General features: G+C 44.5%; 1 protein-coding gene across 2 annotated transcripts in view; it reads left to right on the top strand.

The window, feature by feature from the left end:
• Nucleotides 1–2193: 2193 nt before the first annotated feature.
• The window catches only part of OSBPL10 (oxysterol binding protein like 10), a 312463-nt gene continuing 291154 nt past the window's right edge, over nt 2194–23502 (top strand). For both annotated transcript variants that reach the window (XM_021678835.2, XM_021678834.2), the window contains exon 1: nt 2194–2474. In XM_021678835.2, the coding sequence (XP_021534510.1) occupies nt 2194–2474 (281 nt within the window). The remainder of the gene's footprint in view (nt 2475–23502) is intronic.

Raw genomic sequence — 23502 nt, 5'->3', positions numbered from 1 at the left:
GGGAGTCTGCTCCTCCCTCTCCCTCTGCTCCCTCTCTCCCCAACCCCCTACTTGTGTTTTCTGCTCTCTCTTGTGCTCTCTCTCAAATAAATAAAGTCTTCAAAAAAATAAAATCTCTGTGATTTATAACACTTTGTGCACGTGACATGGCCAATGCTAATTGGTTTGGCTCTGCTGAATTCTACACATCTTCTCACTCCAGGACCCAGACTGAAGGGGAGCCTTTATCTGGGACATGCTGATCGCCTGGTATAAGGAAAAGAGAATGATGGTTGAACTATATGATGGCTCTTAAAGCTTATGCTTGAAGTGGTATATTTTACATCTGTTTATATTCCACTGGCCAAAGCAGCTCCACAGCCAAGCCTGGTCAATGAGGGAGGGAGGATACTCCCATAAGGAGAGGCAGTAAATATTTTGAACAAATAAACAGTCTCACATAGTCCATCACAGCCAGTAGTACCATTTGGTCCCATTTGGCAGGTAAGAAAATGAAGGCTAAAAGTGGTAACCCCATGGAGGTCATAGATTCCAACTCAGCTTGGTCTGGCTTCAGAGTCAGTCTTTTCTACCATGGAATCTCTTCTTCGGGGGATCTTTTCTCTTTTTACACTGTATAGGCAACTGGAATTGTAATTTATTCAGAGCATAACCACTTCTAATCAGCCCCAGGAGCTCTCCATGAAAATTTCTAGAGGTAAACCACCTTTGAAAGCTTTGGGAAGGATATGAAGCTTCTATAGAAAGGGGTGGGGCTTGGGGAATTGCCCCCATGAGAGCTGACTCTATTCCATTTAGTAATTTTTTTTTTTAACTGTTGAATTATTTATCTGCTTTACGGGTTTGTGGATCCTTCGGGCAGGGATTACCTATCAGTCTATCACCCTTTGTGTGTGTGTGTGTGGTGTCTGAGCTCCTCAAAGCTATTTTTCTAGATAATTTTAGAAACTTCCAGATTGCACTGGATATTTATACTCACAAAAATTATTAGTGGGGTGGAGAGAGTGCAATCATCTACTTTTACCAAAGAGCAACAATTTTAGATTTAGAGACCTAGTTGCAGCAGCTCAGTGTATCTTGGGGTGGGGGTGCACTGAAGAAGTTAACAGCCAGCAGAGAATACATACTTCACTATGATTGTAAATCTCTGTTGATTTCCTTTGCCTTTAGTGCACTCTACCCGTTTTAGGGTCCCTGGTTCCCAGGGGCTTGGCGCTGTATGGGAACACCGCTCGCTAGGTTTGACTTGCCAGATTTACGCGTCCATCAGTGTGGGGATTAGGGTGAGGCGAGTGAGGCGCCCAGAGCACTCAATGTAAGGAGGCACTGCCAGGAACCTGGGTTCTCTTGCCCTACTTCAGTCCGGGCCCTGGTGTCCACGATGCATTTACCACAACTCCGCAGCGTGAAAATGCCCGGGCGAGCTTACCTGTGAGAAGCACCTGCCCTCCCGCCCCTACCCGACATGCAGGAGAACCTGGACGACGTCGCCGCCCTGTTACTTTGCTCGGCCCGTGAGGCTCATTTCCAGGTTACCGTGTATGTGTGTCCGGCCCCGGCGTGGTGCGGCAGGCAGAGGGAGGGACGGTGCGCGTGTGCCCGTGCCAGGCGGGGCGGGTCCATATCCGGGTGGGCCGGGTGGGTGGGGCCGCCCCTCCCTCCAGGTCCCGAGGTGGGTGGGGGGTGGGGGTGGGGGTGGGGATGGGGGGTAGGGAGGAGCGCGCGGAGATTCCCTTTCGCCCCTCCGGCTCCGAGAGGGGGCGGCAGAAGGAACGCGAGGGTGACAGGGCGTGCCCACCCTGCGGCTGGGCGCCCGGCAGCGCCCCCCGCCCCCGGGCCTGAGCGGCCGCTGGGACTCGAAACAAGAGGAAGAGGAACCCGAGGAGGGCTCGCCGAACCGGCCACCCGCTCTCCGAACTTGCCGAGGAAACTAGTGCGGAGGGAGGGGCCGGGGCCGGGGCCGCGGCAGGAGGAGGGGCGGCCGCAGCTGCATCCAGCCCCGTTGGCTTCCTTCCCAGCTCTCCTTCGCCTCCTCCTCTTCCTCCTGTATGAGTCAGGCATTTCCCGGGGATTTGGAGCAGCCACGCGCGGCCCGGGCGCCGGGAGCTGTAGCAGCCGCCGCCGCCGCGCCAGCAGCCCCAGCGCCGGGGCCGCCACCGCGGCGGGCCCCCGCGTTCCCGGCGCGCACGGACCATGGAGAGGGCGGCCCAAGGCGCAGACGGCGGCGGGGGCAGCAACAGCAGCAGCCGCAGCAGCAGCCGCGCCACCTCGGCGGGCTCGTCGCCCTCCTGCTCCCTGGCCGGCCGGGGGGTCTCCAGCCGGTCGGCGGTAGCGGGGCTCGGCGGCGGGGGCAGCCGCAGCAGCCCGGGCTCGGTGGCCGCTAGTCCGTCCGGAGGAGGCGGCCGCAGGCGGGAGCCGGCGCTCGAGGGCGTGCTCAGCAAATACACCAACCTCCTCCAGGGCTGGCAGAACAGGTAACGCGCCCGCCGCCCGCGCCCCCGCGCGCCCCTCCCCGCGCGCCGCTGTCCGTGTGTGTGTGCGTGCGTGCGCGACGGGGCCACCGGCCGAGCGGGTGCTGCCTCCGCCGGGGGCCCTCCCTGCGTCCCGGCGCCTCTCCAGGTGCGGTGCCCGGGATGGGGCGCGCCGTGACCCCACCCCAGGACCGCACCGCAGTGGCGGGGAGGGGGGCGAGGGCCCCGGCTTTCTTATGTACGGGCACCTGCAGGGACTGGAGTGGCGGGAGGAGCGCGCTGGTCCCAGGGCCCAGCCTGCTCGCGGCTTCCCGCACTCCTGAAGAATGGCTGAGGAAGGGAGGCAGAGGGGGCGTGCTCTGTGCCTGGACGAAAAAGCTTTAATACAGCTGGTCCCATCAGAACAGTTCTCCCCGTAATATAGTTCCTTTACAACTTCAGTGTTTAAAACACCACCACCAGAAACCTACCACTCCTCGGCGCCTTCCGGAGCGCGTGCTACCTCCCGCCCCGTTGGTGGCTTGAGACCTCCAATCTCTGCAACAGAAGTTTAGTTTTTTTCTTTTTTAAAAACAACCTCTACCCTTTGGAAATGGACAGTTTGCTATTTAAAGTGGTGTTATTTTTTCCCCTTGAGGTGCCGTTTTGAAGTTTTGTTCACTCACTCTACCCTCACAGTTGGGGAACCTAGTTAATGGCCACGTGGAAGGATGGGGATGTCAAGGGAAGGGGCTCCCAGCACACTTGTATTGGGGGTAATATGTGGGACACGATAGAGATTATAGTGAGGAAGACTTGGATGGAGCGGTTGTAGTACTGCTATTTACAGGTTTTTTGTTTGTTTGTTTTTACTTTGTTTTTCAAAAACAAGCCAGAGGGAGATACAAATGTCCACACAAGAGGAATGGGGGCTTTTTGGAGAACTTGTTGATGAGATCTTTTGTCCTGCCCTTAATAGCCCTTGGATCTTAGGACTTGGGGTTCTTAAGGATGCTTGTGAAGTTTGAGTCATACCCTGGGAGCTCTTACTTCTCTCTGCTGGTACCCTAGATTCCTTGGTGCTCTCTCCGGGCAGGTGGATTGGAAATGTTCAGATTGCTTCCAGCAGAAACTTTGATCAGGCAGTTATTTCACACGAAACTCAACTAGGAGGAAGATGACTTCCTAAGTATGGAAACTGAGTTGTTTCTATATAGATATTATAGACAGAGAACTTTCTGAGTCACCTGGGTTTCCTCGGAGATCTGCTACCATGTCAGTGGAAGTTGCACTATAACTTTTGAATCCTTTTATTTCTCAAAATAGCCCTGGTGTCTACGGTTGCCTCTCCCTTTTCCCCTTCAATTTTTGAAAGCTGAAAAAGAACAGGTAGAGTGTGTAGGATGAGGGAGAGATGAGATGACTAAATCTGATTTCAGTTCTTGATAATTGTGCCTTGTTGGTGACAGCATCTGGTTTGTGTGTTGGGCAGTCACTTTTAATGCTCTCTCTCTCTCTCTTTTTTTTTTACAAGTAGCTTATGAGGCCAACAGAGATTTTACCCTGGATTACAGTTGTTTCACTTGGGGACAGTATTTTACCTGTAGTGCATATTAAAGGATTTGCTCTTTGCAGTGGATTTAGGAGGAATTGGAGTCACTCGTGCTTTTGTATAATTTTAAATCCACTGGGGTATTTAGGTTATGCCAGATTGGGAAGAGGCAAAATTGATAATAATAATGATAATAGTAATAATAATGATAATAGTAATAATAATATCTATGTGATTGCAGGCTACATGGGTGAAATGCACTGCACACACTGGCGAGGTCTTATCTTTGTTGAGTTTATTTACTGTGATTTATAGCCACCAGTGTTTATTCTTAACCACAGTAGACTCACTGTTTCCTCAACCACTGACTCCAAAAGCATTGTCTCTTTCTAATAGTTAATGTCTCAGTGTCTAGGTCTCTGTTCCCCACATCCACGTTCTCTGAACTGTGGCTGAGGGTCCATTAGGGGTCTGGAGAGGATTTATGATGATTCAGTGACTGCACATTTTTCCCTTCTCAAGGGGAGGTCTGGAACAGTGAAAAGGAAATGAGAAGAAGAGAAAGACAGTATATTCACTTGTTCATGAGTTTGTTTATTCAGAGACTATTTATTGAGGACCTACTATGTGCCAGGCACTGTTCTCAGAGCTGGAGCTACTCCAGTGTGCAAAAGGCAAAGGCATCTTCACATGAAGTAGCTGAGGAGATGCAGAATTAAAAGGTAGAAGGAGGGGCCCCCGGGTGGCTCAGTCGTTGAGCGTCTGCCTTCGGCTCAGGTCATGATCCCAGGGTCCTGGGATCGAGCCCCGCGTCGGGCTCCCTGCTCGGCAGGGGGAAAAAAAAAAAGTAGAGGGAGTCCAGAGCTCCCTAGTCTAGGGGAATGCCTTGGTACAAATAGTGGGGTGAGCTGATGCAAATTACCTTCACTTTTGGACCTCATGGCATATTCTTTTGGCAGTACTTTTGAAGTTGCCTGCACTTAATGACAAATCTCCAGCCACAAAGTTCTTAGCATGCATTTCCAGGCTGCCATGCTGTTGATCGTACCCTTCACCGGCTCCCAGGATGTGGTACCTATCACCCGATAGCAGTTTTTACTCTAGTGTCCTCTTGCATAACCTCAAGTTGCTGTATAGCATATATTCTAACGCTCAGCATCATGTTCTGCTGCAATTCACTTGAGCACACTCGGCCCTGTCACCACACCCTGGGGAAGGCAGTTTGGGCCAGAACAGAAACGAGGTGACATAAAGAGAGGCTACAGGAGAGAAGGCTGCACATTGTGGGACACACTCAAGTCAGGAGAGTACATCCAGAGCACTTGGCTCACACTCATTGGCTGAGGGAATGTGAAATAATCAGAGCATGGTGAAAAATGTACATTAAGGAGACTCTGTAATTCATCATTACAGCTAAGGAAAAATATTTCAGGTATAATAGTAAGGTATAGTTCTATAGATGGTGTTAAAGAGTGAATGCATCTAAACAAATGGGCAAAACAACCTCAGAAGTGGCAGATGCTATCAAAGATTACAAAAAATACAGTTGACCCTTGAACAACTAGGGGGTTAAGGGTACCGACCCCTATACAGTCAAATATCCTCATATAACTTTTGACTTCCCCAGAACATAACTACTAATAGCCTACTGTCAACCAAAAGCCTTACCAATAACATAAACAGCTGATGAACACATGTTTTGTCTGTTATGTGTCTTATATAGTATAATAAAGTAATCTAGAGAAAAGAAAATGTTATTAAGAAAATCATAAGGGAGAGAAAATACACTTTGGTACTGCTGTATTTATGTAAGAAAAAAATCTGTGTATACATGGACCTGCACAGTTTGAACCCTTGTTGTTCAAGGGTCAACTGTATTAAAAAAATGATGAGAAATAAGTATTTGTGGAAATAATTTTGTGTGACTCTAGTGTCTTTACTGCTATTCACATTTTAATCTAGAACACTATCTGTTCACTCACCTTTTGGTTTTCATATGGAGTGAACCAGGGGGAGAGAGAGCCCCAAGAACTAGGAGAGGCAGGCCAGTGCCAGGTCACATGGTGCCTTGTAGGCCAGGGGAAGAATTAAGGCTGTGTTCTGGTGGTCCAAAAGGATTTTAGGCAGAGAAGTGACGTGGTCTGATTTGTGCTTTAATAAGTTCACTCTGGGGGTACCTGGGTGGCTCCAGTTGGTTGAGCATCTGCCTTCGGCTCAGGTCATGATCCCAGGGTCCTGGGATCGAGCCCTGCATTGGGCTCCCCACTTGGCAGGGACCCTGCTTCTTCCTATCCTTCTGCCTGCAGCTCTCCCTGCTTGTGCTTGCTCGCTCTCTGTCAAATAAATGAATAAAATCTTTAAAAAAAAAAAAAGCTCACTCTGGGTACTATGTGGAGATGAGATTTTCAAAGGATCAGTCAGATAGAAAAGCAGAGAGACCACTGAGGAGCTCCTCATGGGGGTCCAGGCAAGAGATGCTGGCGGCTTGCAGCTGGGAGACAGGGGAAGTGGAGAAAAGGTACAGATTTGGGGTGGGGAGGCTAGAAATTACTGATGGGTTGGATGAGGAGGTGAGAGAAAGAGAGGGCCAAGGAGAACTTTTGAGTTTGCAGCCCTGAGAGACTTGGGATGTTGAGGTGTCCTTTATAGAGATGAGGGTCACAGGCAGGAACATGTTTGTGGGGAGGATGGGGGACAACCAGGAGTTCCCTTTGGGCTGTGTTCAGTTTGAGATGTCTATACTTAGTAGAAATTGGCCATATGAACTCTAATTTGCCCTAAGGCTAATTTTTTTTTTTTTTTAAGATTTTATTTACTTATTTGACAGAGAGAGAGACAGCGAGAGAGGGAACACAAGCAGGGGGAGTGTGAGAGGGAGAAGCAAGCTCCCTGCTGAGCAGGGAGCCCGATGCGGGACTCGATCCCAGGACCCTGGGATCACGACCTGAGCCGAAGGCAGATGCTTAATGACTGAGCCACCCAGGCCCCCCACCACCCCAAGGCTAATTTTAATCTCAAACCCAAATAGAACTATTTTGGGTTTGCTCATAACATCAAGTGTTTGAGAAAATAATTTCTAATTGGATCTAGGAAGTTATATTTAAATATTTGAGGGTCTTCATTGCCATTCAGTTTTTATTATCTAGAGAAAAGAAGACATTGCAAATATGAAACCCACGTCCAACGTGTGTGTGTGTGTGTGTGTGTGTGTGTGTGTGTATGTGATTGGTGGGATTGTAAGAACTCAGTAAAGTATTAAAAGGCAAGGGGCGCCCAGGGTGACTCAGTCGGTTAAGCATCTGACTCTTGATTTCGGCTCAGGTCATGATCTCAGGGTCGTGAGATCGAACCCCACATTAGCTCCATGCTCAGCAGGTGTCAGCTTGAGATTCTCTCTCTCCACTGAACCCTGGTACGTGTGCACCCTCTCTCTCTAAAATACATAAATAAATCTTTAAAAAATATTAAAAGGCAAATCTTGAATAGAATAAGTGTGGTAAGTATCAGCAAAAGAACACCTCAGGCCAGCAGTGGACATTTATTTAGAATGTAAGGGGAGTGTGGACTCGGGGGCCAAACTCCGACATCAGTATTTAGCATATGTGTTACCTTGGGCCAGTTCCTTAATTGCTCTGGGCTTCCGTTTTCTCATCTGTTAAATGGAGAAAAGATGTTACCCTTCTCATTAGTTCAATGTGAAAATTACATGAGGATACTGGTCTATAAGTGGCTGAGAACAGTGCATAGCAAGATCTGGAGAACTAGAGGCTATTATTGGATCTTCAGTTTGTCCCTCATAAGTGGATCCTTTCTGGTCCATAAAGTTCTTGGTTTATTTTCTGAATGCTGTGGTTACGCTGAGACTCCATTAACATAATTATCCCAGAGTTCTTTGGCGAGGATATGAGGATTTGGTTTTGAAGGGATCATTTTAAAACTTGGAACCCAGCAAACATTTGCATCAACATGGCAAGTGACTTACGCCCTTCCTCCAGCCTCAGATCCTTATGTCCCTTCCCTGCTCTATTTTTCTCCATAACCACCACCATCTGACACGCTCCATACTTTACTCTGGTCCCTGCACGAGATGTAAGCTCCCTGAGGACAGAGAATAATTTGTCTGCCTTATTCACTGCTGTATCCCCAGTGTCTAGAACAGAGTCTGGCGTATAATAAGGGTTCAGTAGATACCATCGAATAACTGAGAGACTGAATGAATGACAGAGAAGAAGTTAAACCAGGGTTTACTTGTGTTTTGGCCGGTGTTGGCTACTATTATTGTGATTCTTGGTTCTCTGCCTGCTTTTATAGCCTGTCCCTGAGTTCATAGGTCTATCATTTGCCCTGCTCTCAGCAAACATCAGTCTTTGTCTTCCGGGTCAGCAAGTCTGACTCATCTTGTGACATGCCCACCCTGACTTAGGGCCCACCACTGCCCACCTAATGTGGGCCTTTAGTGGCCAAATATCCAGGACCTGCTTTTGACCTGATCTGCATTAATGACATGCTTGAGAATGCAGTGTTTAGCCTCTGGTCATGATTTTCCAGGGTTTTGGGGCTACTTGGCTCATTTAGAAAAGTTGGAGGGGGTACGTATATTAACTTTTAAAACCACACTGAATTAAAATGAATGCTTTCTGAGTACTCCGCAAATTTTAGAGGCAGTTGGTGATACCAGGGTTGAAAAATCACGGCTCTGGGTTTTATGTTCTTGCCCACGTGTACTTAGAAAGTATTCACACATCTTACTGGTCTGGCTTGCCAGATTGTTATGGGCCTGCGTACTCAAATCCTTTAGGGACACTGGATTACTTCACGGACAGTGATAATAAAGGGGTGGTTGCCTAGGTTACAAAACAGCATATAATGTGATTTATTCACTTATGGTTCAAAATATTTATTGAGCACCTGCCTGAGTTAACCACTCCCTACGGGATGTGCTCTTCCCCTCCCTTTTTAAAATGGATGCGTATTTGAGGAGATTTACGCCAAATGGTTACCATGGTTTTCCTTTGTTGGCGGGATGGTGGGTGGTATTATTTCTCCTCTTTTCTTTTTTCCATTATTTCTTTTTCCTGAGGTGAACTTATATCCATTCTGCAGTCTGAAAATTATAGAGGAAAAAAAAAGCTTTTCACGTATCTCTGAATAGTTTTTGAGAGTAAATTTGAAGTCTAACATACATTCAGAAGAGTACACAACTCATAAGTGTACCTAGTTCAATGGATTTTCATAAATGGAACATACCCAGATCAAGAACCAGCAGCCAGTCCCTTCCCCCATCCCTCATGGTCATTTTCCCCGTAGGGCCTCCACTGTTGGCTTCCAGCACCTTGCATGAGCTAGGCCTCTTTTTGAATTTCATATTGTACGTGTGATCTTTTGTGCCAGACATCTTGCTCTTAACATTATGTTTGTGAGCCCCATCCATGTCGCTGTGTATAATTGTAGTCTGTGTCCACTGCTGTTTGGAATTCTACTGGGTGGGTATACTAAACACACTGACACTTACCACAGATTGACGTTTGAGCTCTTCCCAGGTTTTCCTTGCGAATAGTGCTGGCATGGTTTTAGAGAATGTATATACGCATTTCAATGGGTGTATACCTAGGAGTGAGATCTTGGGTGACAGTGTTGGCAAATGTCCAGCTTATTAGAGGCCGCCAGAGAGTTTTACAAAGTGGTTGTGTCTGTTAATAACTCCCACCAGAAGTGCATGAGGGTTCTAGGGGCTCCACATCCTCATCTACACTCGATAGTGTCTATTCTTGTTTTAGCCAGTCTGATGGGTATATGGTGGCATCTGATTATGGCTTTAATCCCTTGATGACTAATGAAGTTTAGCATCTTTTTGTGTGCCTGCTGGCCACTTGGATTTCACATTTTGTTAGGTGCTATTTAAGTCCTTGACCATTTATATACTGGGGTATCTGCCTTTTTCATATTGACTTGGGAAAGTTCTTTATATATTCTGGATATGAGTTTGTTGATGGGAATATGTACACATGCACATGGGCACTGCATACATAGAGCAGATATCTTCACTTGTGGTTTGCCGTGTCATCTCTTTAACCAGTGCCTTGATAAACACAAATTTTAAATTATAATATAGTCACATTTAAAATTTCTTTCCTGGGGTGCTTGGGTGGCTCAGTTGGTTAAGCGGCTGCCTTTGGCTCAGGTCATGATCCTGAGCCCTGCGTCGGGCTCCCTGCTCAGCGGGAAGTCTGCTTCTCCCTCCCCGCTCTGCCCCTCCCCCCCCTGCCCGAGTTCCCTCTCTTTCTCTCTCTCAAATAAATAAATAAAATCTTTAAAAAAAATAATTTTTTTTTCCTTTATGATTAGTTCCTTTTGAGTCCTGTTTAGGAAATCTTTGCCTACTCTACAGTCATGAGGCTGTTCTCTGATGTATTCTTTCAAGAAAAAAAAACTTTTATTAATTTGAACATTTCTTAAAAGTTTGAATTGATACTGGAGGATGTGGAAGCTGGCAGAAACAATACTGGATTTAAGGCTCCCAGTCTGTACTAGTTTCGTTTGGCTGTTATAACAAATGACAACAAACTTGGAGGCTTCCAACAACAGCTGTTTATTTTCTCATGGTTCTGGAGTCCAGAAGTCTGAAGTTAGTTTCACTGGGCCAAAATCAAGGTCTTGGCAGGCTCACGGTTTCACCAGATACTCTAAGGGAAAATTAATTTCTTGCTTCCTCCAGCTTCTGGTGGCTGCCGGCATTCCTTGGCTCATAAGGCGTCACTCCAGGTTCTGCCTCTGTCTTCACGTTGCCCTCTCCTCTGTGTGTGTCCAGTCTCCCTCTTCCTCCCTCTTAGAAGGACTCCTGTGATTGCGTTTAGGGCCCACCCAGATCATCCAGGATAATCGCCCCATCTTAAAATCCTTGGTTGAATCTTACCTGCTGTATGCGCTGCACCGTAACATTCGTAGGTTCTGGGGATTAGGACATGGACATCGTGGGGGTAGGTAGGGTATGGCACACACAGCCTAATTCTAAGGTGGTTCTGAAGCTCTCTTGTCTCCCTTCCCCATCCACCTTTCCCACCCTTCTTTGGTTGCCATGGTGACAGCCTTCTCTGTCTTGAAAGGGTTGCTGTCATGACTGTAAGTGGGTTGGTCATGAAGGGTTGGTGGATGCATTTATCTCTGTCTACTAGACAGACCCCTTGGGCAAATGCAAGGTAGGCATTATTGTGAGGGAAACTCTTTCTAATGCCGGGCAGCAAACCTCATTTGCTTTCTTGGGCAAATCAGACTTTCTTTGGGCTTTCTGTAAATACCATTGAACAATCACTTTGGTAGTAAGTAGTATACATGTAATAATCTGTGTTTTCCATTTTGTCATCTGAATGACTCATTAGCCTGAGGACTTGTTTTTTTTTAAAGGTATAATTAAATACAATAAAATGCACAGGTCTCAGGTGTTCTGTTTGATGAATTTTGACAATTGTTTGCACCATATAACTGCTGCTTCAGAAAGTACAGAACATTCTCTGATTCCCCCCTGCCTCAATTTCTCTGTGCTCCTTGACAGTCAGTTCTCCTTCCCCTGCAATCTGTTTCTGATTTTTATCACCATGAATTAATTTTGTCTGTTCTTTTGTCTGTTTCACATAGATGCATCCATATAGGATATCCTTTTTGGAGTCTGGTTTATTTTGGTCAGCCTGATGTTCTGAGATTTATCCATGATGCTGCATCTATCAGTAGATAATAATTTTGTTGTTGTTGTTGTTGAGTAATATTATATTCTGTGGGTATGCTACAGCTTATCCATTCACTCATAGGTGGACATTTGGGTTGTTTCCAGTTTTTGGCTATTATCAATAAAACTGCTGTTTGTGTATAAGTCTTTGTGTGGGCACGTGCTTTTATTTCTCTTGGGTAAATTTCCTAGGGATGGGGATTGCAGGATCATAGGATAGGGGCATGGAGAGACTCCCAAAGTGTTTTCCAGAGTGGCTGAACCATCTCCTACTCCCCCAGCTCTGTCTGAATGAATGGGTTGCTCCCCATCCTGGCCACCTCCTGAGAGGGGCAGTCTGTAGGAGCACAGGGTGATGAAGTGGTTAGACCTCCTTGCCATTCCAGCTTAGCTTCTTTTTTTGCGGTGTGACTTTGGGCAAGTCACTTAGCTCTTTGGGCCCTGGTTTGTTCATCTGTGCAATGATGGTGACCTTGTAGGGTCTCTGTGAGGCCGCCACAGGTGGCAGGTCTAGCGCAGTGGGTGGCGCTCAGTCGGTCCGCAGCAGAAGTTTGTCTCCTGGGAGTCTTACATTTTAGACCGGTGGGTAACTTTGTGGAACCGCGGGGACGAGTTGGTGGTCGTTTTAGACCCCGCCTTAGCAGACAGGCAGATATTTCTGAGCCTTTTCTCCTCTGCGCGGGGACCTCGGTGACAAATTATTTGATTTGCCTCGTGGATGCCTGTCTCCGTTTGCTGCGGAGCCTGGGGTTCCTCAGAGTCTGCTCTGGTGGACAGTTGTTTGAAAACCCTGGGAAAAAGAAGAGATGTAGCCTTTGTGTCCCGAAAGGAGGTTTGAAATGATTGTGCTGGAAATGTGGGAGGCTTTCTGCTGCTCTGCCTGGCTCCTGCCTGATGTGATTTGGGGCCGGGCCAAGACAGAACTAAAAAGAAAACCATCCAGAATGTGACTTTTGATAACCCAGACTGGATCGAATATGGTCACAGCCCAGAAAGAAAGTGCTTTATTTGTGCCTTGTATATATGATAAAATTAGGAAACATTATACACAGTCCTGTGGCAAGCCTATTCTTTGAAGGTCAAAGAAGGCATTTGAGCCACAAATAACTTTTTCATGTTTTGCTGTAGTTTTCAGAGGGCTGTTTATGTTTTTATGTGGCTTGGGCCCTTTCTATAAATATTTTGATGAAAATGTAACAAGTTGAAAGGCCACCAGCATCAGTTTTTAGTGACTCTTTTCCAGGACGTGGTAAGGGTTTATCTGCAAAGCCAGTTGCATGATCAGTGGCCTCTGAGCAGAGGGGGAGTATGGGATGGGACCGCCGAGGAAGCGGTGGGATTCACAAAGTTCTCCCCCGTGTGGGTTGGCCTGGGGTTCTGCCCGAGCCCCTTGTTCGGGGGGGAGTCACATGGGTTTGGTGATGGACACAGATGACCCTCAGCTGGTCGGCAACGGTAAGTCCGTCCGAGGCTGCCACAGTTTTCCCAGGCCTTTTGGTTGTGAAGTAGAATCTGGACCGAATTGGGAAACTTTCCAAGTCCCGAGTAGGCAGACAGTATCAGCCTCCAGATACACTCCTCTTTGCTTGTAATTAGGCCTGCTGGAATGTTCATACCCCACATATTTGTGGGGCACCTTTTGTGTGTCTGCCGAATGCCAGGCGAGACGCCGAGGACGCAGGAACAAGAAGCACAGGCCGTATCTTGAGGAGCTGACAGCCTAAAACAGGGGTGGGCAAACTCTTCCTTAGAGGGCCAGGTGGTCAATATTTCAGGCTTCGTGGGCTATCCAGTCTCCGTGGCAACCGCGCAACGCTCGCATGGCAAACAAGCGGGTGCGTCTGTGTTCCAACAAAACTTTGTTTACAAAAACAGTGGTGGGCTGGATTTAGCCGGTGGGCTGGATTTAGCCGGTGGGATGGAGTTTGACCATCCCTGCTCTAAAATGACACCTAGGCCCCTTAATCAAGTAGTGGAAGCAGCCTACAGTGGTGGCTGAGTACGGATTCCGAAAGCCTGGGGCTTGAATCCTGCCTTGGCTTTTTACTACCTGCTTGACTTTGGACAAGCTGGAACAACCTCTCCGTGCCTCCATTTCTTTATCTGTGAAGTGGGGGTGATATAGCGTCCATGTCCTAGGGTCGTTGGGATGGACTGAGAAGCTGCGTGTGCGGGGCTGAGGACAGCGGCTGGCACTCATTAGATGCAAGCCGCCCTTACCGTACAGCTGGTGGATCTTCCGTAAGGGAAGCACCTGGCAGGGGGAGCACCAGCTCTTTCTGGGGATGGAGGGGAGAGAGGGGCAGGGGAGCAAGACTAGAATGTTGAGAAGAGCGGCTCATCACGCAGACAGGAGCCTGGGGAAGGCTCCCCGGGGAGGAGGCTTTGTGAGGGCACAGGTTTGGAAACAGGACAGAGGAGATAGGTTTGTTGTGGCTGCAGGTTGTATGTGGGGTGCGGCCAGTTGCGAGGCAGTAAAAGGCTACTGCATGCTGAGACCACAGATCGTAAGCTGTCGGTGTTACTGGAAAGGGGAGGAATACATTTTTGGGTCCAGGAAGCGTCATATTTTACATCTGTTATCCAGTTGAATCCTTACAATGAGCTGGGGGTATTGCAGATCTATCCATTCTCTTCTCCTTCTATAGTCACAGAACCCCAGGTTCTAGCTAGATACGCGGTTGTCCCAGAAAAAACTGTATTTGCACCCTTCCTTTCCCTCACAGCTAGGGATGACCATGTGATTATATTCTAGACACAAGCAGAGTTCTCACAAAGTAGTCCTTTGGAATCATCTTTGTACCCTTCCTTCTTTTTCCTTTGCTCTTGGAATATAGACATATGGCCGCAACCAGGATACAGATGTGGTGGTTAGAATTCCGGCAGCCATCTGGAGGCTTGAGGTGACTGAGATGAAGGCCATCAAGACAGAAGAGACTTGGCCTCTGAAGACTCTGTTGATCAGAGCCCTCTCACAAACCTTGGGCTGCCAACCTCTGGAATTTTCCATGATAGGGAGAATAAGCATTTTTTAAAAGCCACTATTCACAGCCAGATCTAACCCTAACTGTTGCAGGTCGAATCTGTTCTCCCGAGGAAGAAACTGAGGCATACAGTGACATAAGTTGCCCAGTCGGTAAGTTGTGGAGCCACAATGTGTCTGACTCCAAAGTATATTTTCTTTCCACCACTCTGGAAAGAACTTGGAGGTCTTCAACCCCCTCATTACATCGATGAGATCACGGAGGGCTTTGCCTCAGGATAGACCTGTTCCAGCTCATTTCACCGCAAGATAATCATTATTCTGTTTTATCCCTCACTCTCGCTCTCCTGCTGTGGCCTTCCCAAAGAAGGGGTCTCGTGTTTTAATTAGTGGTTTTGTTTCCCTCCCATGGGCAGAATCTCTTTCTGTGAGTAGTTGATGTCTGGTGGTCTTCTTCCTTGGTGAGAAAGCATCACTGCTTGAGGGCCGTGTTTAGAGCCTTCATAGTCCTCCTTAGTAATGACTTCGCTTGCTTGTCCTGTCCTTTCTTTACCTGGGCTTTTAGGGCTGGTGGAGGGGGCTCCTCGGCCCTTTGACTTCGTCTAAGAACTGGCAGATAAATCTTGATTTACACAGAAGCCTCCCAGTTCATTAAGCTCAGAATGCAGACTTTGGCCGACAGGGGTCACATGTTTTGAACATACTTTGCTTTTCAGATTCCTGTGTATTTGAGTCCCACGCTATTACTAATGCCTTAAAAATGGGCCTCCCGATCCCTTGGGTAACCACACAGCGCAGAACTTTTCTGTGTGCATTTTCCAGCTGACTCATTCAGTGGATCTGTCCCTAGAAAGTTAAACAGGGGAAAAGCCAGTTTGTGCTCGTAAGCACTGTTGAGAGAGCCCTGTTGCATGTTTATTATATAGCAGTTCACATTTATGTTGCTCTTTGGGCTAGCAAAATTCTTCGTGGTAATTTTTGTTAGCCTGGCTGTTGTGTGCTGTTTGCTTTTTTATGAGAAGTCTGCTGTTGCTACCTTGGCCCAAAGTGTGTTTTAATACTCTTGGAGTCACTTAGTTAATTCAGTTTCCCGTAACTGAAGTTTTTCTGTCAAATATCCATTTTCACGATTCCTTCAGAGTCCGCTGAAACTCAGGAAAATAGTGTGAAATAATGGCCCAAACTCCACAGTGTTTCCTCATGCTAGAATAAGAAGATAGGCCATTTTTTTTTTTTTTTAAAGATTTTATTTATTTATTTGACAGAGAGAGACACAGCGAGAGAGGGAACACAAGCAGGGGGAGTGGGAGAGGGAGAAGCAGGCTTCCTGCCGAGCAGGAAGCCCGATGTGGGGCTCGATCCCAGGACCCTGGGATCATGACCTGAGCCGAAGGCAGACGCTTAACGACTGAGCCACCCAGGCGCCCCAAGATAGGCCATTTTTATGGGGTAGACATAAAGATACTTCAGAAAATCTTTGTTTTAAAGAAAGAGGACCCAACTTGTGTCCATGAAATCAAGTTTAAGTCTGGATAGTGTTTTTTGAACAAAAGCAAAGCATGACCTCGCTTGGAGGAGGCCAAGTTGTAGTTACTCGTGTCATGGAATTGTCTGAATTTCTGTTTATCTAAACACTTACTTCCTTTTCCTTTCCAGCATTGGAGCACTTACTGGTATATTTAGTGTTTTTTTGTTTTGTTTTGTTTGTTTCTGTCTTCATTTTTGCTTTGTTTTTGAGTTTGAAACTATAAATTCCCTTCATGACATACAAAACGTACATTTGGTAACAATTAAATATAACTCATGATCTGATATTTTCTTTTCCTACAAATGATATTATTATGATAATTGGAAAATTTGTATAAGGTCTGTAGGTAATAGTACTGTATCCTTGTAAATTACTTGATTTTAGTATTTGTTCACTGAGGTTTTTAGGGGTAAAGGGGCATTATGTTGGCAACTTACTCTCAAGAAACGTGTGTGTATGTGTATAAAGAAAATGATAAAACAACTGTGGTAAGATGTTAATACTTCTTTAGTGATAAATAATTCTTTGAACTATTCTTGTAACTTTTCTATAAATTTGAAATTATATTAAAAAGTTAACAAAAATTCTTTTGGTCTATTTAAAAAAAAGGCTATGGGGCATGAAGTACATACTTCCTGGCTGAACGTAGCATATATCTAATGATTAATAGAGCTAATGAATCCAGTCTGCCTTAATGCTGGTCTTCTCAAGTGGCCATTGGGGCATCCACTCTGAAAGGTTTATTCCAGACCAGTTTAGCAGATGCTCCAGGTATGGTAAAAATGATTCTTAGACTGTTCAGTATGATGCAGTTGATTGAATTTGTTGGTGGCTGTGAGCAGGGGGTCCATTAAACTAGGTGAAGCTGGCGTATTTGCAGCTTTTACCAAAAGACCATGAAACCAAAGGCATGGGAGATTGGTGTTTTGATTCCTTCCCTGTTTCGTTTAATCTAGTCTGAATGTCAACCAGTTTTGTCATCTGTAAACCTGATGAAGTGGGAAACATAGTGCTTGTTCCTCATTATTCCAAGATAGGAAAATGAGAATGAATTATCATTTATATGCATTTTTAAACCTACAACCCTATTACATAATTCTGTTATCTAAAATTGTGGCAACACTTGTTTTAAAATTGCCTGTAAAGCATTGGTTGAATAAAGAGGACACTGTGTCTTGGGAATTTTTGTGTGGTGATGGGCTGGTTTCTGAGAGCAGCCTCTGTGTGCCCTTGGTGGCCCCACAGCTGAAGACTTTGGGACTGGAAGTCAGTTCAAGTATTTCCTCAGGGTCAAGCTGGCAGACGCTTGTCGTTGAACCATAATTCAGTTGGCTCGTGGAGTCTAAGGTTCACGGGGTGTTCTGATGGAGGAGGTCTGCCTGGTCAGTGTTCTCACCATTTATGAGGCATTTTGCTCTCTCTTTTTAAAAAATCAGGGTCCCCTCTGTCACTTCTCTGTGTTCTGGTAGATCAGATGGGTGCTTCATGGAGCCCCAGCAGCGTGGGCTTTCCCACTGACCAGGTGGGGTGGTAGCAATGTGTTCCTGGGAGGCACTGCAGATGGGCTGCTCAGAAAGGACCAGATGTTCTTTTCTTGTTATATGGTCACAGCGGTGGCAAGAACTTATAACCCTGACCCCAATAACCTTTTCATTCTAGCCTCTCTGAATTGCAATAAGAGAAAGCAAAGAGCAAAACAAGGAAAATGCGGGCTTTCAGAGGGTGGGGAAGGCCATCCCATTTGCCAAGCTGATGGGGTTTTATTCCCCCTTCCATTCCTGGTTGGGCTAACACAGCCATCCACCATCACTGCCTGCTGAGACAGTATGCTGAGGACAGCAAAGGAGTCTTGCCGTCATCGGTGAGCGGAGATGGAAGGAGCCACCACTTACTTGGACACATTACTTAACCTCTCCATGCCTTAGTTTCTTCACTTGTAAAATTAGGGTATGGAGAATACCTACCTTGTAGGGTTGCTGTGAGGGTTAAGTTGAATGGGTTAATATTTGTAAAGTGCAAGGGTCAGGGTGTGGCACATAGTAAGCACTAGGCGAATTTTAAGAAATGAAATAAAAATGGAGCAACACGAGCTCTCTGCTTTCCTAGCCAGAGCTGGGAAGAGTTTTCTTGCCCTGGCTTTGGATGTACAAGGTTAATTTGATTTGTCTTCCATCATCTCACGGAGCACGGTATTTATGCCATGGAAGCACAGCTTTACCTCTTCATGATGTGTGTCGTGAAATGTGTTTTCATTTAAAAAATAGATATTTTCTCCCATTTCATAGGTTGCCTTTCTGTTTTGTTGATTGTGTCCTTTGATGCACAAAACTTTTAAAATTTGGGGTAGTCCCATTCATCTATTTTTGCTTTTGTTGCCTGTGCTTCTGGTGTGATATCCAAGAAATCACTGCCAAGTCCGAGGTCAGGAAGTTTTCTCCTGTGTTTTCTTCTGGGTGTGTTACCGTGTTAGGTCTTAGTCCATTTTTGTACATGGTGTAAGTTAAGGGCCCAACTTCATTCTTTTGCATGTGGACATCCAGTTTTCTCAACACCATTTGTCCTTTTCCTGTTAGGTACTTTTGGCATTCTTGTCAAAGATCATTTGACCATCCATGTGACCATATAACACATGGGCTCTCTATTCTGTTTCATTGGTCTACTTGTCTGTCTTTATGCCAGCGCCGTACTGTTTTACTGTAGCTTTGTTTTCAATTTTTTTTTTAAGATTTTATTTATTAGAGAGAGAGAAAGAGAGCACAAGCAGAGGGAGCAGCAGGAGAGGGAGAAACAGGCTGGGAGTTTCCCTCCCTCAGCAGGGAGCCTGATGCGGGCTTGATCCCAGGACCCTGAGCTCATGACCTGACCCGAAGGCAGATGCTTAACCGCTTAACTGACTGAGCCACCCAGGCACCCCTTTAATATGTTTTGAATTCAGGAAGTGTGAGTCCTTCAACTTTGCTCTTCTTTTTCAAAATTGTTTTGGCTATTCAGGGTCCCTTGGGATTCCATATGAATTTGGGATGAATTTTTCTATTTCTGCAAAAAAATGCCACTGGGAATTTGATAGGGATTGAATCTATAGATCATTTTGGGAAGTGAGGACATCTTAACAATATTAAGTTTTCTGATCCAAAGACACTTGGGATGGCTTCCCATTTCTTGTTTTCTTCAATTTCTTTCAGAAATTGTAGTTTTTAGTGTACAAGTCTTTTGCTTCTTTGGTTAGGTTTATTTCTAAGTATTTTATTCTTTTTGATGCTATTATAAATGGAATTGTTTTCTTTTTAAGAATATTATTTAAGAAATAAATAAAATCTTAAAAAAAAAAAAGCTAAAAAAAGGGGCGCCTGGGTGGCTCAGTCGTTCAGCGTCTGCCTTCGGCTCAGGTCATGATCCCAGGGTCCTGGGATCGAGCCCCGCATCGGGCTCCCTGCCCGGCAGGAAGCCTGCTTCTCCCTCTCCCACTCCCCCTGCTTGTGTTCCCTCTCTAGCTGTCTCTCTCTCTCTCTGTCAAATAAATAAATAAAATCTTAAAAAAAAAAAGAATATTATTTAAGTATACGTGATATACAATGTTATATTAGTTTCAGGTGCACAACATAGTGATTCAATAATTCTATACATTATGCAAAGCTCACCACAGTAAGTGTAGTCACCATCTCTCACCATACAACGTTATTACAGTATTATTGAGTATATTCCTCATGCTCTACTTTTCATCTCCATGACTTATTTATTGGGAGTTTGTACCTCCTAATCCCCATCATCTATTTCATACACCCCCCTGCCCACCTCCCCTCTGGCAACCATAGTTTATTCTCTCTATATATGAGTTTCTATTTTTTTTTTGTTTGTTCATTTGTTTTGTTTTTTTAGATTCCACATATAAATGAAGTCATATGATATTTGTCTTTCTCTATCTGATTTACTTCACTTAGCATAATACCCTCTGGAACCATCTGTGTTGTTGCAAATGGGAAGATCTCCTTTTTTATGGTTGAGTAATATTCCAGTGTGTGTGTGTTTGTGTGTGTGTGTGCGTGTGTACACCAAATCTTTTTATCCATCCTTCTATTGAGGGACAGTTAGTTTGCTTCCATGTCAAATAATGCTGCAGTAAACATAGGGGTGCATATATCTTTCCAAATTAGTGGTTTTGGTTTTTTGGTAAATACCCAATAGTGGAACTACTGGATCGTATAGTGTCTCTATTTTTAGTTTTTTAGGAAACCTCTATACTGTTTTCCACAGTGATTACATCAGTATAAAAATTCCCGCCAACAGTGCATGAGGGTTTCCTTTTCTCTACATCCTCTCCAACACTTGTTATTTCTTGTCTTTTTGATACTTGCCATTTTGACTGGTTTGAGGTGACATCTCCTTGTGGTTTTGATTTGCATTTCCCTGATGATAAGTGATGTTGAGCATCTTTTCATGTGTCTGTTGGCCATCTGTATGTCTTCTTTGGAAAAATGTCTATTCAGGTCTTCTGCCCATTTTTGGATCAAATTATTTGGGTTTTTTTTGGTGTCGAGTTATATAAGTTCTTTATGTATTTTGTATATTAACCCCTTATCAGATACATCATTTGAAAATATCTTCCATTCACTGGTTGCTTTTTTTGTCTTGTTGATGGTGCCGTTTGCTGTACAAAAGCTTTTTATTTTAGTATAGTCCCTATAGTTTATTTTTGCTTTTGTTTCTCTTGCCTGAGGAGACATATCCATAAATATGTTGCTAAGGCTGATGTCCAAGAGAATACTGCCTATGTTTTGGAATTGTTTTCTTAATTTCTTTTTGCAATTGTTCATTTCTAGTGTATAGAAACCAAACTGATTTTTGTGTGTTGATTTTGTATCCTGCAACGTTGCTAAATTTGTTTACTGGTTCTAACAAAGGTTTTTGTGTGGAATATTTAGGGGTTTCTATACATATGATCATGTCATTTGCAACAGATAATTGTACTTCTCCCTTTCAATGTGGACGTTTTTTATTTCATTTTCTAGTGTGATTGCTCTGGCTAGGACTTCTAATACGCTGCTGAATAAAAAGCAAGAGTGGGCATCCTTGCCTTGCTCCTGATCTGAAAAGGAAAGGTTTCAGTCTTTCACCATGGAATACGATGTTAGCGGTGGACTTGCCATAAATGACCTTTATTATGTTGCAGAGCTTCCTTCTATTTCTAGTTTGTTGAGTGTTTTTATTATAAAAGGCTCTCCTGTTTGTTTTTATAAATAAGGTGTTACTGAAACACCCTCATGCCCATTTGCTTACGTATTGTCTCTGTCTGCTTTCACTGGACAATGACAAAGCTGAGTGGTTGAGACAGAGACTTTGTGGCCTGCAGAGCCTAAGGTGTTTACTATGTGGCCCTTTCAACTATGACTGTGGTAGATTGCACTGCCTGATTTTTGAATTTTGGAACAGCCTTGCTCTCCTGGGATAAACCTTACTTGGTTATGTCATATTATTTTTTTTATGTTGCTGGGTTTAATTTTCTAATATTGTGTTAAGGATTTTTGCATCTATATTTATGAGAGATATTTGTTTGTAGTTTTCTTATACTGTCTTTGTCTAGTTTTGGTATCAGGATAGTGCTGGCCTTAAGATGAGGTGAGCAGTGTCCCTCCTGTTAAATTTTATGGAAGAAATTGTGTAGAATTGGTGTTATTTTTCTTTAAATATTTGGTAGAAATCACCAGGGAAACCATCTGGTCTGGAGATTTCTTTTTGGAAAGGTTTGTCACTACAAAGTCAATTTCTTTATAGTTATAAAGCTATTCAGTTTATCTGTTGTATCTTGGGCATGTTTTGGTAATTCATGCTTTTTGAGGAATTGGCCCATTTCTTATAAATTGTCAAATTTATAGTAGAGTTGCTTGAAGTATTCCCTTATTATCCTTTTAATATATTTGAGGCCTCGAGTGATATTCTCTCTTTCCTTTTTCTTCTGTTGGTAATATGTATCCTCTCTTTTTGTCTTTGTTAGTCTTACAAGAGGTTTATCAATTTATTGATCTTACTAAGAACCAGCTTTTTTGTTTCATTGATGGTCTTTATTATTTTTTTCTTTTTAAAGATTTTATCTTATTTTTTATTTTTTAAAAAGATTTATTTATTTATTTGAGAGAGAGAAAGTGTGAATGGGGGGGAGGTGCAGAGGGAGAGGGAGAGGAGAGAATGTCAGGCAGACTCCCCGCTGAGCACAGAGCCCAGTGCAGGCTAGATCTCACGCCCCTGAGATCACCCCTGAGATCCTGGCCTGAGCCAAAATCAAGAGTCAGTCGCTTAACTGACTGAACCACCCAGGTGCCTCTAAAGATTTTAAGTAATCTCTATACCCAGTGTGGGGCTTGAACCCACAACCACGGAGATAAAGAATCGCATGCTCCACCCACTGAGCCAGCCAGGCACCCCTATTTTTTTTCAATGTAATTGATTTTTTTTTTCTTTTTTTCAATGTAATTGATTTTTTTTTTCTTTTTAAGATTTTATTTATTTACTTGAGAGAGAGAGAGAGAGCATGAGAGTACACTAGCTGGGAGAGGAACAGAGGGAGAGGGACAAGCAGACACTGTGCTGAGTTGAAGCCCACCTGATGTGGGGCTAGATCCCATGACCCTGATATCATGACCTGAGCTGAAATCAAGAGTCCAATGCTTCACTGACTAAGCCACCCAGGCGCCCCTCAATGTAATTGATTTCTGCCCTAATAATTTTTATTCTGCTTTTTATGTTTCATTTCTTCTTTTCCTACTTTTTTTTTTAAGGTCAAAGCTTAAATTATTGTTATTTCTTCTTTTATAATATAAACATTTAATGTTATAAATTTCCCTCTAAGCACTGCTTAAATTGTCCTCACAAAGTTTGATATATTGTTTTTTCATTTTGGTTCAAAATATTTTCTAATTTCCATTGATTCTTTCTTTTTGAGTCATGAATTATTTAGAAGTATGTTAATTTCCAAGTATTTGAAGATTTTTCTATCATCTTTCACTTACTCATTTCTCTTGTGGTCAGAGAACATATTTTCTATTATTTCATTTCTTTTAATTTTGTTACAGGTTGTTTTATGACCTATGTTTCATGTATCCTTAGAGAGGAATATGTATTCTGTTGTCATTGGGAGAATTGTTTTCAAAATGTCAGTTAGATCCATTTTGTTGACATTCAGTTCTTCTGTGTCCTGACTGATTTTTTAGAAATTTTATTTTGTAATTTTGGAGCTGTGGTCTAGAAAGCAAGCACAACCCCTGCTCACAGAAAGTC

Source organism: Neomonachus schauinslandi, chromosome 1 (assembly GCF_002201575.2).
Source record: "Neomonachus schauinslandi chromosome 1, ASM220157v2, whole genome shotgun sequence".
In the NCBI taxonomy this organism is placed as follows: Eukaryota; Metazoa; Chordata; class Mammalia; order Carnivora; family Phocidae; genus Neomonachus; species Neomonachus schauinslandi.
This window is presented reverse-complemented; position numbering and strand designations above follow the sequence as displayed.